This window comes from Siniperca chuatsi, linkage group LG6, assembly GCF_020085105.1.
Source record: "Siniperca chuatsi isolate FFG_IHB_CAS linkage group LG6, ASM2008510v1, whole genome shotgun sequence".
In the NCBI taxonomy this organism is placed as follows: Eukaryota; Metazoa; Chordata; class Actinopteri; order Centrarchiformes; family Sinipercidae; genus Siniperca; species Siniperca chuatsi.
This window is the reverse complement of record NC_058047.1, coordinates 6,136,164-6,151,976: the sequence shown is the minus strand read 5'-3', so window position 1 is coordinate 6,151,976 and position 15,813 is coordinate 6,136,164. Positions and strand designations below refer to the sequence as shown.

The following is a 15,813-nucleotide window of genomic DNA, read 5'->3' as shown; positions in this document are numbered from 1 at the left end:
GAGGAGGGAGGAGGTGAGAGGAGACTTGAGCTACTTAACTCAAGGATAAAAATCAACACAATCAAAAAGAAATAAACAACAACATTCTTGCCTCATATATCCACTTTCAAAATAACCAGGACTAGTATCGGATTTTCTGCAGGTAAAATATACATCCCTAAGTCTTTTTTACTATAAAAATGTGTATCATGCTGTCTTCCACAACATTAAACATAGTATAAAATCTATGATATACTGTATATTCTTACTGAGAGACATGATGGAGGCACAGTCCCTTTCTGTTATTAGCTTAGCAAGCTGGATCTACTTTGGAAATGTCTAACAAAGACTGATTGAGTACATACACTCATCCATTTGTAGACTGCTTAAAACATTTTCGAACTAAATGGCCAGAGACTGGGTCGGACAAGAAAAAAATACAACATGGATACATCGTGAAAGTCGCAGCTTGCCACTGTTGGAATCATAAAGGTCACAACAAACCAACCATCACCATGCTGACTCACATCAAAGAACCAGAGCCAACGATCACAGCTTCTACCTTAAAGCACCAGCAGGGAGGAGCAGAGAGACTGTGGTTCAACATCCTTTGAGTTCAAACAGTGCCTCCATTCTGGCTGCTACACCTGATCTTCACATGACTGCACAAGTAAAGCCTGAAATGTTTGTGCAGCTTTTACACGCTGAATAGCTGACGAGAGGAAGACTGCAAATTTCTGCACCTCAATCACTGCACCTGTCCATCCACATCTACAAACATGGTTTTGATTTCTAAATGTCAGCTGCTCTACTCTGCACAATTCTCATGACCTTTAATTTAATGCTGCTCTCTGAGATGAAGACAACCGTTTTAAGACCTGGTAAACAGGAAAACAGGGCCACCCAGGGACTTTAAATAGGCTGATGACTCAAATGGTGGTTTGACTGGAGGCACTCTCACGTGCTACATCACCAACTCGGCTGTCTACCAGGGCTGGGGTCAAAGTGAAACATCTCAGTGCTAAAACCATCTTTGCTCTCCGGGTTACGACAGAACAAAGAGGACGTTAGCACCCAAACACTTTTGGGATAAGCCAGTGGGAACATGAACCCAAGAAAAGAACAGAACAGGCAGATTTCTGACAAGATGAAGCTCACGGGGGACGTTAACAGCACATGAATAATTAATCTGGAAGGTCGAACAACATTATGCAGATTTCAGACACAGAAGGACAAGGACACAGAGAGACAGAGAAAGACAAGTGCAAGGGGAGGAGTGTGTGAGGGGACACAAATACATACAGGTTTACATTGTATACAAAGTACCAAAGGCAACAGCAGCCCCCATGCAACACGACAGCGTCTGGACATTCTCGTTTTGTAGCCTGTAGTGGACAAGCCAGGTGGAGTTATATACCTGTAATATAAACCTGCGGAGAAGGTAATGCCCACCTACCTGGAACACCCCTGGTTATAAAACGAGCATGCCCCCAAAGTTTGCCTCTTCTCAGAAGCACATATAAGGCTTCAGGATCCGGTAGAAAAAGACTAATAGATACATGAAGTAGCAAAAAAATAAAATAAAATAAGACTCAGAGACTACATTTCCCAGCAGCCTCTCTGGTTTAGGGTGTGGTCCCCTTGTTCTAGGTGAAGAGGAGGAGCAAGGGTTGTTTTCATCCAAGGATTTTTTTTTTCAAATTATAATGCATTAAATTACAGATAAACAGATGTTGCAACTTTTAATCAAATTTTCCACAAACTGTTTTAAAGCAGACTTGAAGACAAGTTTGTTGATGAAATAATCATGTAAAATGGTTAAATTTTGTTGCACAACAGCTAACAAGATGTTTTGTATGTTTAGATTTTTTTCTGGATATATGCCTGTTAATTGGTGCATCCAAATACATTTCTTTATTTTCAACAACAATTTTTTTTTATATATATTTTGTAAATGCCAATAGGAAAGCATTCCTAATCTGCACTCTCTTTTTTCCTATTTAAAAAGTCTGAGTAAAATTTGTTTGTCAAATCCCGGCAGCTGCGTCTCTATCCAAATGTCAACTACACACAGGCATGTATCTCGTTTATAATGAAAAACATCTTTGACTCCTGACATCCGTGTCTGTTCCTGCTTTGTTGCCCCTAGCCATGATTCAGCTGTGGCCAGCATTCAGCGCTCCAACAACAGGCCAAGTCAAGCAGCCAGCTACAGTTGGGCTTCCAATATATAACAGATAAATGCTTTATGTATTATATAAGTTTATAAATATGCTTACTATATGTCCCTTCCAGTCATTAAGCATGTTATATCGGACTAGGTGGATATATTCCCTTTCCCCTATGGCAGTATTGTAGCATTAAGGCCAAATGTGAGTCTCACTAATCTTTCATTTGTTCTTTGTGGTTTTATGCTTTATTTCCTCAATCTAAAAAGGTAAAGAGGAGGGACAGATGACGGTATGTTGAAAACATAAGTGAGGAGGTGGGGAGGGGTGAGAAGAGGACAAGGATAGAAGGAAAAGGAGAGGTGAAACTAAGGGACGGAAATGAGGGACAAAAACTAAACCTGCACATTCAGCCCCAATTCTATTAGTTGATTGTATTCTTTTTGCATTTACAGCATAACGCACACCTAAGCAGAGCATTTTACTCATGTTTATTGTTTAAGCTTCTGGGAGTACAAATTGGCTGCTGTTTGCTCAGTTGGAAGAATCCAACTGGCTGCTTCGTGCCAAGGTCAGAAAACAAATCAATCATTCCTACAGGAAGAAATTCATCCAAATTGAATCATGCATTTAGTGGTAATTTAACCCCGAAGCAATGGGAATAGTTTCCTTTCTTCTAGTGAAATTACCCTGTCAACAATTGAAATAGATAATTTCATGCTGCACTTTTAGGAATAATGAAAGGTATAAATATTAACAATATTAACGTAGGACCCATTTTATGCTCCTGACTGGCTGAATCAAAGTTTAAAATGATCAGATGATACCTAAGATGTTAATTATTTGCACACAGGCCTGGCACAGAACAAAATTTGTTACAATGTGATGTTGTTATAACCAGTCACAAATTTATGTCTCTACTTCGAGATTGCTTGTAAGACTGTTGTATCCCCCAGGCCCGACTAACTAGGATGACAGTCCTCTACTCCACCACAGAGAGTCTGCAGGTTAGTGTCCAGAGGGGCTGAAGGGAGGGTGGGGAAGACCAGTGCATCCCTTATTTGACCTGCATGCTGTCATTACCTTTAAAAACACACACACACACACACACACACACACACAAACATGCGTCCCCACACCACCTGACTGTGCAAGGTCCATTGCAAAAGACTCACACACAAAGAACAAGAATGCTACATCTTCATTACTGATGTAATCAATACTGAATGTCCCAAGCTGTTTTGAGGAGTACTGATTGCTCAGCAGAAAGGGCCGATCAGGTCAATTAATCAATGACCCCACTGAGTCACTGGGATTCAAGTAAAAAGACACAATAACACTGAAACTGCAGATTGGGGCAGCCCAGCAAACTGTGAACTCAGCTTACTCGTCTTTAAAGCTGCACTAGGCTAAAATCTTTTATGAAACAAAAACATAATCAACATGTCAGTGTTTCATCCGCCTTCATCACAAAGTGGAGCTGCAGCAGAGAAGAAAGTTTTATCTGCACTTACAAGAGGACCTACTGGACAATATAGGAGTCAGCCTACAGCTATTAACAACTAAAAGTGTCAACTGTTAAAGTGCATTACACATTAATCAGGCTAGCTCCCATTTGGACACCAACCTTTGATATTAAACGACTGTTGAACAGAAATAGAGAAGACACACAGGACAGACAGAACAACAGATCATAGCATAAATGATTAGGACACATGGGCTAAGAGACAGACCCGCCCTAATGTAGGGGCTACACAGACAAGACAGGTTACATAATGAAATATTGAGACCTGTATATCGCAGCAGGTCTCTATTGTAAGGGCCTTAATAAAAATACTGGAATCCAAATTCTCCCTGGCTAGACTATCAAACATCCACATCTGCATGCTATGTAGAAGGCATGGCCATCACAATCTATTCAGTCATTGGTCTCTATGATTTTGGTTAAAAGGTGTACCGATATATTTCTGATAGTACACTACTGTGGATACAAGATTAAGTAAACCTTTGTGTCTGGTTAACAAATATGTTCAGACTCCAGACTCTCCCAACACGCACTTTGATGGAAATAAGAAACTCATAATAGTGTAGTTGTTGAAGTCACACATCTTCAGCCTCTAACTCCTCGTTCAGCTGTTGTCCCCAAAGTTGCACTAAGCTGCACCCTAAACCCAGTCTCTTTGACTGTCTGAAACTTTGCTCCCCCACAAGGGTATGCTCAACTACAGATCTGAACAAGAGAGAATTACAGTAGAGTCGTAGCCACATAAAGGGCTAAAATAGTCAGGGACTGCAGCCCAAATTTTTGAAACCAAGAGGTGGTGAGGGTTCATCAGAATTCATAATCATTGTTTCTTGCCGCCGTCGTCCACCCCACCTGTTGCTGCGGCTAGATGCGTGGCAATGGTTGGTGCTGGCCTGGCACTGCCCAGTCATTTGCTCCAGGAGGTGGGCCAGGCGGGAACAGCTGCTCTGCCCATGTTGGTAGCAGCACAGGGACTCCACACAGCTGAGGGCCTGCGCTTGGGGGACCGATAGAGACTGGAGGAAGGAGAAAGAAGGTGGAAGGGCAGAGAAAGAGCAAGAAAAGGAAAGGGTGACAGGAAAAGTTGGAAAGAGGGAGAAGTGAGTGAAGAAAGAAACAAGAAGAAATTAATACTGTAATACAGGTTTACTGTCACATTCTGATAGGATGATAAGGGCAACTGGAGGATGACATATTGCATGCTATCACAGGAACAATGATGTACAGGGAAAACATTTAACATGCTACACGAGGGGCTGAAATGTTGCAAACAAATACACAAAATCATAAAACCTGTAAACAAAGAAATCTTTGAGAAAACAGACAAAAAAAGCTCAAAATGTTAAATCTAAATGACTTGCAGTATATTTTAGGGTACTTGTAGAGCAGATTAAGTCTGCCCTTGGCCTTGTTTGGAAATCACATCAGACTGAAGAGCTGAACAACTATTCAGGTTTGGCTAAACATTTCCACGGATGTTAAACTTGATCCATGATCAATGAATGAGACAGTGATGCATTGGTAGACAAAGCTGAATGAAGTTGCTGCCTAGAAACCTGCAGGATCAGGTGGCTCTGTTAACCTGAGTCAGCACCCGAGAGAGAGAGAGAGAGAGAGAGAGAGAGAGAGAGCATGTGATGGAAAAGAGAGAAAGCGAAGAGGCAAGGAGGAAACAGAGGGTGAGGTTATACTCATGTAGTCTGCATCCTGTACCCTTCTTTCCTACAGCATAACAGGACTTCATAATTACAGATTAACCTCAGACTAACAGACCCACCTGGTTCATAAATCAGCTTAATTTTGTACTTCTTGCAATCAATTACAGGCATTGTTTGTGGAATCAAATTTTTGAGATTAAAAGTTTAACTCTGGTGTACAGAAACTTTTCAACTAAAATTTCAAACCTCCAGTTTCTTTCAGTATATGGAGTGCTAAGTAAACACTAAGATGCTTGATTATGGTCTAGAATCAGCAAGTCAAGGTATTTAAAGAAAAGTGCTTTTGTAGGAAACAATTTCTGAGCTTTCATATTTTACCATTTGATGTTGACTCCTGTCATATAGCCCAAATTGTCCTATTTTGTAGCTGAATGTGTGACCCATGTAGCCACAGTGCTTTGGATTGTGACGTTGCCATTGTTACATTTCTCTGCAGCAGAAATTGAAGACACTGTTGGCATGAAACCAAATTTCTGCATCTTGGCTGGTAACAAGAAAACACAGACTGGACAAACTGAATATGATTTGTTCTGGCAGTGTCAGGTGTCCCTGGATAACAAATGCATGGCTTTGCTCTTCCTCTATCAGAACATAGCTTTTTTTTGTCTTGAAAAAAGGTTCTGAAAATGTTTGGTTCTTGTTACTGTAAGCAACAGTCACTACAGCCATAGCAAAGAGAAAAGTGGAGGTCCAAACACACATTACAGTCCAAACCACAATGACAGCAGCCAAGCCAGAGCTGTAGTCATGGATGGTAATGTATCTGATTTGCACTGTTTCTGAGGAACACAACTTTGGTGCAAGTAATTGTTTTGTTCTGGAGAAGCAGCAGCAATATGATGTAAAACCAGACCAAACCGCATGAGTAATAGTTCTCTTGTAAACTGAGATTTTCAGAGAAAACAATGCCTGAATTGATGGTTTTGTCATAAAATGACCAGTTACAGCTATATGGGTGACATTATCCCCTGGCTGATTTAATATATTCGCTATAGAGTTCAGCAAAAGTTCATGCTCTCGGTCCTTTTATTTAGCACAACAACATGATGTTTTACACAACTACGACAGCTGCGTATCTTTAGCAAGATCTTTCTGACAACATAAGAAAATGTAATGACCTTGGATTTATAGTATTATATATGGTGCTCACAAAGCACACTCTGTATGTAGAGAAAACAAAAACACTGAAAGTCATAAATTATAGTACAAAAGAGAAAATAACTTAAAAATCATACTTCAAATCGTACTTGAAGCGCAAAAGGGATTATATGATATAATCCGGGCTTCAATATGGAGTATTATTATTGGGATTAGATGGTTGAACAAAAATACAGCAAAGACAATGAAGTCAGCATGCCAACAGCATTCTCTCTCTCTAAACTCTGAACCCAGATCTGATCAATAACAGTGAGGGGTGAATAGAGACTGGAATAGGAAAGGATGGGGACAATCATGGTTGGATAAGGGAGGATGGGGTCAGTCATATCTGTGTAGGGAAGGATGAGGTTCATTCATGGAAGAGTAGGGATTGGTGGAGTTGATCATGGTGGGGTGGGAGAGGATAAGGTCATTCATACAGGAAGTGAGATTAACAGAGAGACATACGGGAATAGTATTTTTACATATGAAATAAAAGGGCAGTGCAGGGACAGCTGTGACATACAGCCATGGGTGAGTAACTGAAGGTTCAGGTTGTCTTAACCAAATATGAGGACATATGTGGTTGACTGCAGCTGTTAGGGGGTGTACAGGGTTGGTTGGTCCTTGGGCGAAGCCATGATGCTGGGGCAGTGACAGTACAAGGGGGACAATGGGAGTGAAGTATGGTACTACCTAGGGGAGCAGGGGTCTGGGCCGGGGGGCAGCGGGGGGAGGATAAGCAGCTAGCAGGTGCCAATTGTCCTCCCCTGGGCTCCGCTGGGCTTTAACAGGGTCATATTCTGGGCCGACTGAACCCTCACCCTCTTCCATCTGAAGGACACAAGATGCTTACAGTGAGCCCTGCTGGCTAGTCAAATAGCTCATCAGCCAGCCAAGTAGACTGTTGTTAGGTCAGACATCGACATAGCAACATAACCAGTAAAGCCAGCCTGTTAACTTACCAATCACACTGCAAAAATATCTACAGTAGTCATTTTGTCTCATATTAAGTCTTTAAATTATTCTTAAAACAGCTGAAGTAATGGGATGAGATAACTCGTAACTTCACTTCACTTTCACCATTTTAGGAATTTTCTGAAAACAAGTAGACATTTTGAAAAGTATAAAAAAAAATTATACTTGAATTATACAGAATGTTATTTTTGAGGTGATTTGATTTGGGCGAGATATGAAATCATCTCATAACATTGGAATTATTTTACATTTTGTTTTGTAAATCTATGGAATCAATACAAGACTAAAAGACTGTGGATACAGCTGATATGTTTTTCAGTACTGCTTACTTACCAACCAGCAGATTAATTAGTCAGTTAGTAAGCAAGCAGTCAGCGAGTCAGTCCAGGCTGCACTGTAGAGGGGCAATTAATTAAATTTCTGACCCTCATTCTACAGTGTGGTCTAATACACTTATACAGAAGATACAACATAGAGAAAAAGCCCTTCACAAGTGACCTCACCAACAATCTTCAACATAGCAACAGAATTGATAGGACGTTTTTGGCTTCCAAAGCAAACAAGAACAGCTGCTTCCTGCTTTTTCAAACAAGACACCAATGTGCATCCCGGGTCTTATTCCTCTGCGACAGATCTGAACCTCATGTTAATTGGGACTGGGAGATAATCATAAATCACTGCTTGGGAAGAGGCCATTCAGAAAATTTGAGTGGGGTGATGAGGTCACTGGAGGAGGGCTTTCATTTCTCACAAAAGCAGTGACAATTGAACACATTGGTGAGAAGGCTGGTAAGCTCAGAAATAGCTGTAAATTTGAGCAACAAATGAGCAGAAAGAAGCTGCAGGCATAAGGAAGATGTCTCGAGGGAAAATAATTCTTCTGGTGCAGATAAGAGTAAATCTATTAGCATCCAAACCAATTAACCTGCTGCTGAATCTATCAGAGATACAGAGTAGGCAAACAACAGAAAACCCAGGAGAGCCTCCTGGGTTCTTGTGTGATTACCTCCCTCTAATCTAATTAGGAAAAAAAAGACTCTGAAAGATACTGGAATTCTTTCAACATAACTGAATAATTATACAGCACATTAACATGAATGCACACTGATTTTGAACCCAGTAAGAGCACTTTGTGTAGTCCTACCAATTCAACAAACAAATTAGTCAAACTGAGGAAATGGGATATCTTTAGCATAATGTGCTTTGCGCCCTCCCTTACCATAATGCACACAATACTTAGATCAGTTTGTTTCTGCTCATTGAGTTTGTGGGATGGGACCTGCATTGCCTATATCATTAGTGACTTGGCGGGCATATACACTCAGTTGCCAGTTTTTTGTTTTTTTTGTATAGATACACCAAGCTAAAACTACTGCAATTAATCCTACCTTTATGAAGATAATGTTCAGTTTTTGTTGAAACTGTTTTTGAGAGGTGCTTATATATATATATATATATATATATATATATATATATATATATATATATATATATATATATATATATATATATATATATATATATATATATATATATATATATATATATATATATATATATATATATTATATTAATATATATATATATATATATATATATATATATATATATATATATATATATATATATATATATATATATATATATATATATATATATATATATAATATATATATATATATATATATATATATATATATATATATATATATATATATATATATATATATATATTATATATATATATATATTATATTATATATATATATTATATATATATATATATATATATATATATATATATATATATATATATATATATATATATAATATATATATATAATATATATATATATATATATATATATATATATATATATATATATATATATATATATATATATTATATAATATATATATATATATATATATATATATATATATATATATATATATATATATATATATATATATATATATATATATATATATATATATTATATATATTATATATATATATATATATATATATATATATATTATATATATATATATATATATATATATATATATATATATATATATATATATATATATATATATATATATATATGGTGACAAAATATTAGAAACACCTCTTAGTGTGATGCAATACAGTTCAACGGCACCACAAACTACAGCCTCTAAAACTATTAAGTTGATTATCAACACCTCTCTAAAACAGTTTTTAAAAAAGTAAGCATTAAAACTTTTGTGAAGGTAGGATTTATTGGAGGGCTGTTGTATTAGACTGCATTAGTTTCAGCAATGTGTATATACTGGCAGCTAAGTGTAATGTAAATAACTACAAACATAAAACATAGCCTATTATTTTTAATATGGAGAAGCATTTCCCAGCAAGTGCTACAGAACCATCAGAATGAACATGCCATATAGCTGTAAGGATAAAGATATGCATGCAACAATAGCATTGAATGAATTTAACCATACTAGGGCGGCAACTAACAATTATTTCCGTTATCAATTAATCTGCCGAACATTTACTTGATTAACTGTTTGGTGTGTAAAATGTCAGAAAATTGTGCCCATTATAACATCCCAGAGCCCAAGGTGACATTAAATGTTAAAATAGCTTGTTTTATCCAACCAGCAGTCTAAAACCCAAAGATATTCAATTTGTCATATATGACAAAGAAAAGCATCAAATCCAAATAATATTTTTATTTTTGCTTGAAAAATGACTGAAAAGATGAATTGATTATAATACTACTAATGCTGATTAATTTTCTGTCTATCAATATTAATTGACTAATCGTTGCACCTCTATACACAAAGTACAGATCTAAAAATATTAACTCTATATATTTCACAAGGTTTATTCACATGATCTCGGACAGTTATATGTATAAAAAAAATTTAAACTCTCAAAAACTTTTTTTTATATTCACTAGTCAAGACAGAGCTGTTCAAGATCAAGATCAAATCTTCTTTTGGCTTTTGGCTCACACTATTGTTAGCGTTTCCCTTGCAGGCTGTTTATAGTGTTATCTGCAATGACAGCACAAGATCTTCAAATCATCAGTCTAAAATAGCTGTGATAACAACACAGCAGTCTGTCATGCTTCTAACAGGACAGCATCATGCTGCTGTGCAAGGCGGCTCAGATAGGTCCAAGAGCCTGTCATGCAGCTGTAGTGAGGTATCTGTCTTGTTCTGTGGGTCTGCTAAAACCATGCAGGTGGGAGGGTGTCTCAAGTGGTGAATCCAGTTTGGGGGTGTTAGGCTGGGCATATGTCAAGAGGACGGACCATGCTATAGATAAAAGGGGTGGTTTGATGGGCTGCACCATGCGACTGTGTGATGTGTCACTTTAACTTGAGCGTGACATGCCAGACTGTGGTTGTATAACAAGACCACTAGCTGATGGTCAGGAGGCAGGTCTGACAGGGTGCTCCGATTTGGGACTAATGCAGACGCAGGACGTCACAGTCAGAACGGTGCTTCATAAATTATGACTTAGGACACCACATAGGGTCCCTGTATGATAACATTGCTATCACATTATAATGAGTGCAGGGGGAAGAGTAAAAATTAAGTCAATGAGGATTCCCAGGTGATTTGACATTCGGACATTCATTCATCTATTTGTTCATGCAGTCGGGGGAGTAATGACAGTACCATGCTGTAACAGGCAGGAGGGGTGGAGGCCTCTCACAAAAATGCAATACATGCAGCGACTGATATCACGTTTTTTTTGCATTATCTCCAAAATATGTTTATTTCCCCCCTATCCCAATCACAGAGAATGCTAATTGGCTTGTTATGGGCATGCAGTCAGACATGACACAAAATAAACTGTTCCAACATTAACAGCACACATCTCGGCAGTCAGTGTACTGCCAGTGTTAGAAACTGGTCTCAGTGGGACTAAAATCAAGTTCAGACCTGGGAGAAGGAACACTTCAGTATTGTATGAATGATCATTAACAGGAGCACTTGTTTCATAAAGCAATGTTTCTACTTTTTACAGGCTGTCCATGTTGTATGTTGTAAATTAGACTTGAACCCTGATTTTCTTCATCTTAACCTCTGCATCAATAATCTACAAGTAAATGCTTCAGAAAGACTTAAGACATTCTAAATACTATCTGACATAAAACCTTTCAAAGCAAGTATATTTTTGACCATATATAGTTAAGTCTGAAATTTGCATAATAAGTATATGAAAAAGAAGAATACATTTTCAAGGGACATCGTGAAAAGTGACGAAGAAAGGTATGTAACATGCTTTTTGTGGTATCAATCGTATTCTGTTATTTTAAATGTGAACATGCAGTGCTAAGAAACATATTATTGAATGGTGAAAACCTCATCGAGACACTGATTTTATACATTTCAACACCTTAATGTGAGATGATGACTTTGGGGACTAAAAAACTTTTGCAAAATGTTGCAATGGATATCCATTTTCTGAAAAAGGTGAGAAATCATAAAGAAAAGAAAAACAGGCCCTGTGGTGGTTTATAAAAGTTCTAAAATACATATTTACAAAATATGTATTTTTCACAAAAATATACAGATGCTTCCCAAAAAGTACTAATATAGAAATATTGCTTTTGAATAAAGCACTCCTGGGATACTTGTTTTATTTGAATTGATTTTTAGATATATTTTAAGCCCATGGCTGAATCAGTCTCATCTCCTCTACCTAATTTTGCCCAGCTGGCTCTTGGCTCTGGACAGAGGCTGCAGAGCGATGAAGTCATCACCTATCACCACGCGGTTGGAATACATCTACACCAGGAGAATACACAGAGAGGATAGGAGGAAGAACACACACAAAGGTTAGATATCAAGCATACTAAGCCCACTTTCAGAATCTCACTCTCAGACAAAATGGGACAAAGGTTAGAGCAGAAACAACAAACACCACATAGGATTGGAAAAGGCAGTTAACTTTTTCTAAGAAACAAGGGGAGAGTTTTGAAAAGAGTAAGGTAGAAACATAAAAAGTCTGTAGCTGGACAAATCAATACAGTAAACAGCAGGAGTCTGTTGAGAGGAGACCATGCACATTGTGTGTTTGTGTATGTGCATGTATTGGATCAAAAAGAAGTCATGCGGTGTGTGTGCAACCGAACACCATGCTGTGCCTGTGGGTAACTCATGACCACAGAGGCTGAGGAAAAAATGAACTATTTAAACAATGTGACACACAGAACAATTTCTTTCTCTGTCTAGAATTTGAATTAATGTGACATTTTAGTTTATTTTCTCCCTCCAGACTCTTGTCAAAAATGTAATTTCCATTTTTGAGATACAAGTAGGAATAAGTATTAAATCTAACACTGCACACATAAGACTGTTGTTTAACTACTGGAAGGTGTTTGGCCTTCCCTGTGCCATTTCATTACTTTTAATAAGTTTTACTTTTGAGCTTGGGCCTGCAGACCTTATAGAAAATAATATAATAATAATGAAATATCTTTTTAGCATTCTTCACCTACAACAATTTATATGATTAGCTTACAACTGTGGTAATGAACTAGCTAGTGTCCCAGTCCTATTGATTTAAATTTAAAAAAAAAACTAACAATACGTTTCTGAAGACGCTGCTGCAGACAAACTTTTAGTTTCCACTGCAACATTTGCCTGATGATTGACTTCTTTATGACTGTTTGTAGTAGAACATTTGTTCGCCACACCTGATATTATCCTCTGTCTGACTTCTCTCTCTCATCCTGCCTTACAGCCTTCTTTAAATCAAGATTTTGCCTTGAAAAAAAACGATGTAGTCTTGGCTTTGGTCACTAAACCACAGTTAGCTAAAATAATGCAAGTTACGAGTAGCATCTACTCACACATCCTAGATTACCAAAACGAAACTACTACTGAGAGCAGAGATAAGACAGCAAAGACAACTTTGGAGAAGAACAAAACATCTGCAGTTCCCAGAGTAGCTACGGCAGTATGGACACTCAGGAGACATGCACAATAGTACAAAAAAATGATTCATTAAAAAGTGACACTGCTGTGACCAAGAGTGACTACACTGCACCTTGGAGACAGGCCAGCAGGATCCAGGGCATGTGAAACGCAAGGCAACCTTTGGGAAGTAAACAGATAAATGCTGGAAGAGCCTCTTTAAATCCCAGCCAATTTGAAATAGAACCTGGACTTTTTTACCAAAGAAAGTATAATCCACTTTAGAGGAATGGCTGGTTCCCAGACAACAACCTCTAGAAGTCTTCTCTGATCACACATTCTTATTTTCTGCCCCTCCTTCCCATGTTACCTGACTCTTCTGTGTGCTAGTGGGCTGCAGATGTCTGTAGAAGACCTTCTTCACCACATCAGGAAAGAGGCAAGTTATGATGATGATGATGATGGCAAACCAGGCCGAACCGCTGGACAGCAGCTGCACAAATACAAAGTACATGTCCTGGGTGTGGAGGAATGGCCTGGAGGGAGTGGAAGGGACACAATGGTTACATACTGCAGAAAAAAGGGGAAAGATAACCATTGTTATGCTTTTTACCAGTGGTGGAAAGCATGAACGAGTTGGTTGGTCTGAAAGTGACTAACATTTTGGCTTAATTAGTATCAGAACTGACTGAGGTAGTAGGCTGTAGGCTAGGTACACAACTGAAGCCATTCAAAACAACCATAGAGGTGAGCAGCCAGGCTCGGTCCTCAAATTCAGGTCTCACTGGCAGTTGGAGTCTTGCTCTTAGAACTATTTTATTATTCCCTGGTACCACATAATTGAATAACCTGTGCAGATGTCAGACTACAAATATCAATTAAGGTCTAATATTATCAGCATGGCTCCTACTAGCCAGTAAGTTGACTGGACTGGGTAAAGTGGTTAAGACTGATATGATCAATGCAATACACTACCAGATGATGAAAGCTGATTCTAACAAAGCCTCAGGATTTATCTGCCAAGTGACAAGGCTGGTAAATCTGGTGTAAATCTGCTTGTTCTATCCCAAACATCACCATCAGGCAAATAGAGTATGTGCACAATTTATACACCTCTCTTATTGTAAGTGAATCCCTTTCAAGATGAATTTTTGGGAAGGCAAAAATATTAAAATTACAGTATTTAAAGTAAGAGCTTAAATAGATTTCAGTAAAAAACATGTGTTGGATAATTGTTCTCAATGCAGCTACTCTTAAGAGCCTGTTGAAAAGAGGTTTTCAGAGAGCCAGACAAAAATATGTGAATACAATATATACAGCATCATTTGCAGAATATGAGATTCGCTTAGAGTGGTAACAGCCTTTTGGTTTTTTTCATCCTTAGATGTAAAAAAGATTTGTATACTGTCTTCCTTGTCTGGGCATTTTAAGTCATATCATAGTCCATATGAGAAACTTGGACAGTAGACCAATGTCCTATTACATATTCTACTGTCCACTTACTTCAACCAAAGTAGTCATTTATTGCTAGCATGAAAGGATGTGGAACAATGTAAATGTGATGATTTAATACTTTAAATTTCACTTTGTTCTTCTTTTGCAATTTATTCTCTCTGTAAACCTGTTGCATGGCCACTGAGTATGTATTTTCCGCATGTAAGGATTATTTAAGAGGTGTTATGTTAGGCCTACACGGTAGATCGAGTATGTTATACCACAGAAAAGCATTTACATTGAGTCTGAAAGCAGTGTCTTGTACAAAAACGAGGACAATCATGAACGTTGTAAGAACCTCTTCTTACCAGATAATGCCTCCGTAGAAGAGAGAGAAGATGAAGTAGAAGGCAATTGAACCCCACGTCACAAAATGGTTCATCCATGTCCAGAAATGAGTCTCTAAAGCAAGCTGTGGTAACACACACACAAACACACACACAAGAGGGGGAGGAAAAGAAAGCTAGGTGTAAAACACTGAGACAGGGACAGGTAGGGCATCAATAAACTACAGCAATCAGCTTCTGTGCTGTAAAAAAGACCTTGACCCCAACCTGTGACAAATAATCTTCTCCTGTTAATGGCCACTGACATCATCCTAATACTTCACAACATACTGCATGTATTTCATATTGGGACTGTGGCAATACAAGTGTGTCCCTGTGGACTAAAACATACTACACAGCTCTCAGCTAATGCACACAGTGATCATCATCTTAAAGCAGCATTTCGCTATTTGTGACCAGGAGAGGGCACAAAGAGTCAAAAACAAACTCGGAAAAATACATTGATGACATACAGTCAAGCTCATTAACAAGCTGGCACAGAACAACATGAGCATGTCAGTGAAGACACATTTCTGCCCACCTGATGATTTTAAGCCCAATAT

At 37.9% G+C, this 15,813-nt stretch overlaps 1 protein-coding gene across 4 annotated transcripts in view; it reads right to left on the bottom strand.

Moving 5' to 3' along the window:
* Positions 1–15,813, bottom strand: part of atp11b (ATPase phospholipid transporting 11B (putative)) — a 62,488-nt gene that overhangs the window by 6,129 nt on the left and 40,546 nt on the right. For 2 of the 4 annotated variants that reach the window (XM_044198576.1, XM_044198577.1), the window contains 3 exons: positions 15,233–15,336; positions 13,801–13,966; positions 4,525–4,688 (listed from right to left, as the gene is read on the bottom strand). In XM_044198576.1, the coding sequence (XP_044054511.1) occupies positions 4,525–4,688; positions 13,801–13,966; positions 15,233–15,336 (434 nt within the window). Of the gene's footprint in view, positions 1–4,524; positions 4,689–7,223; positions 7,362–12,213; positions 12,300–13,800; positions 13,967–15,232; positions 15,337–15,813 lie in introns of those variants that run through there. The other 2 variants (XR_006378214.1, XM_044198578.1) reach the window with 2 other exon arrangements.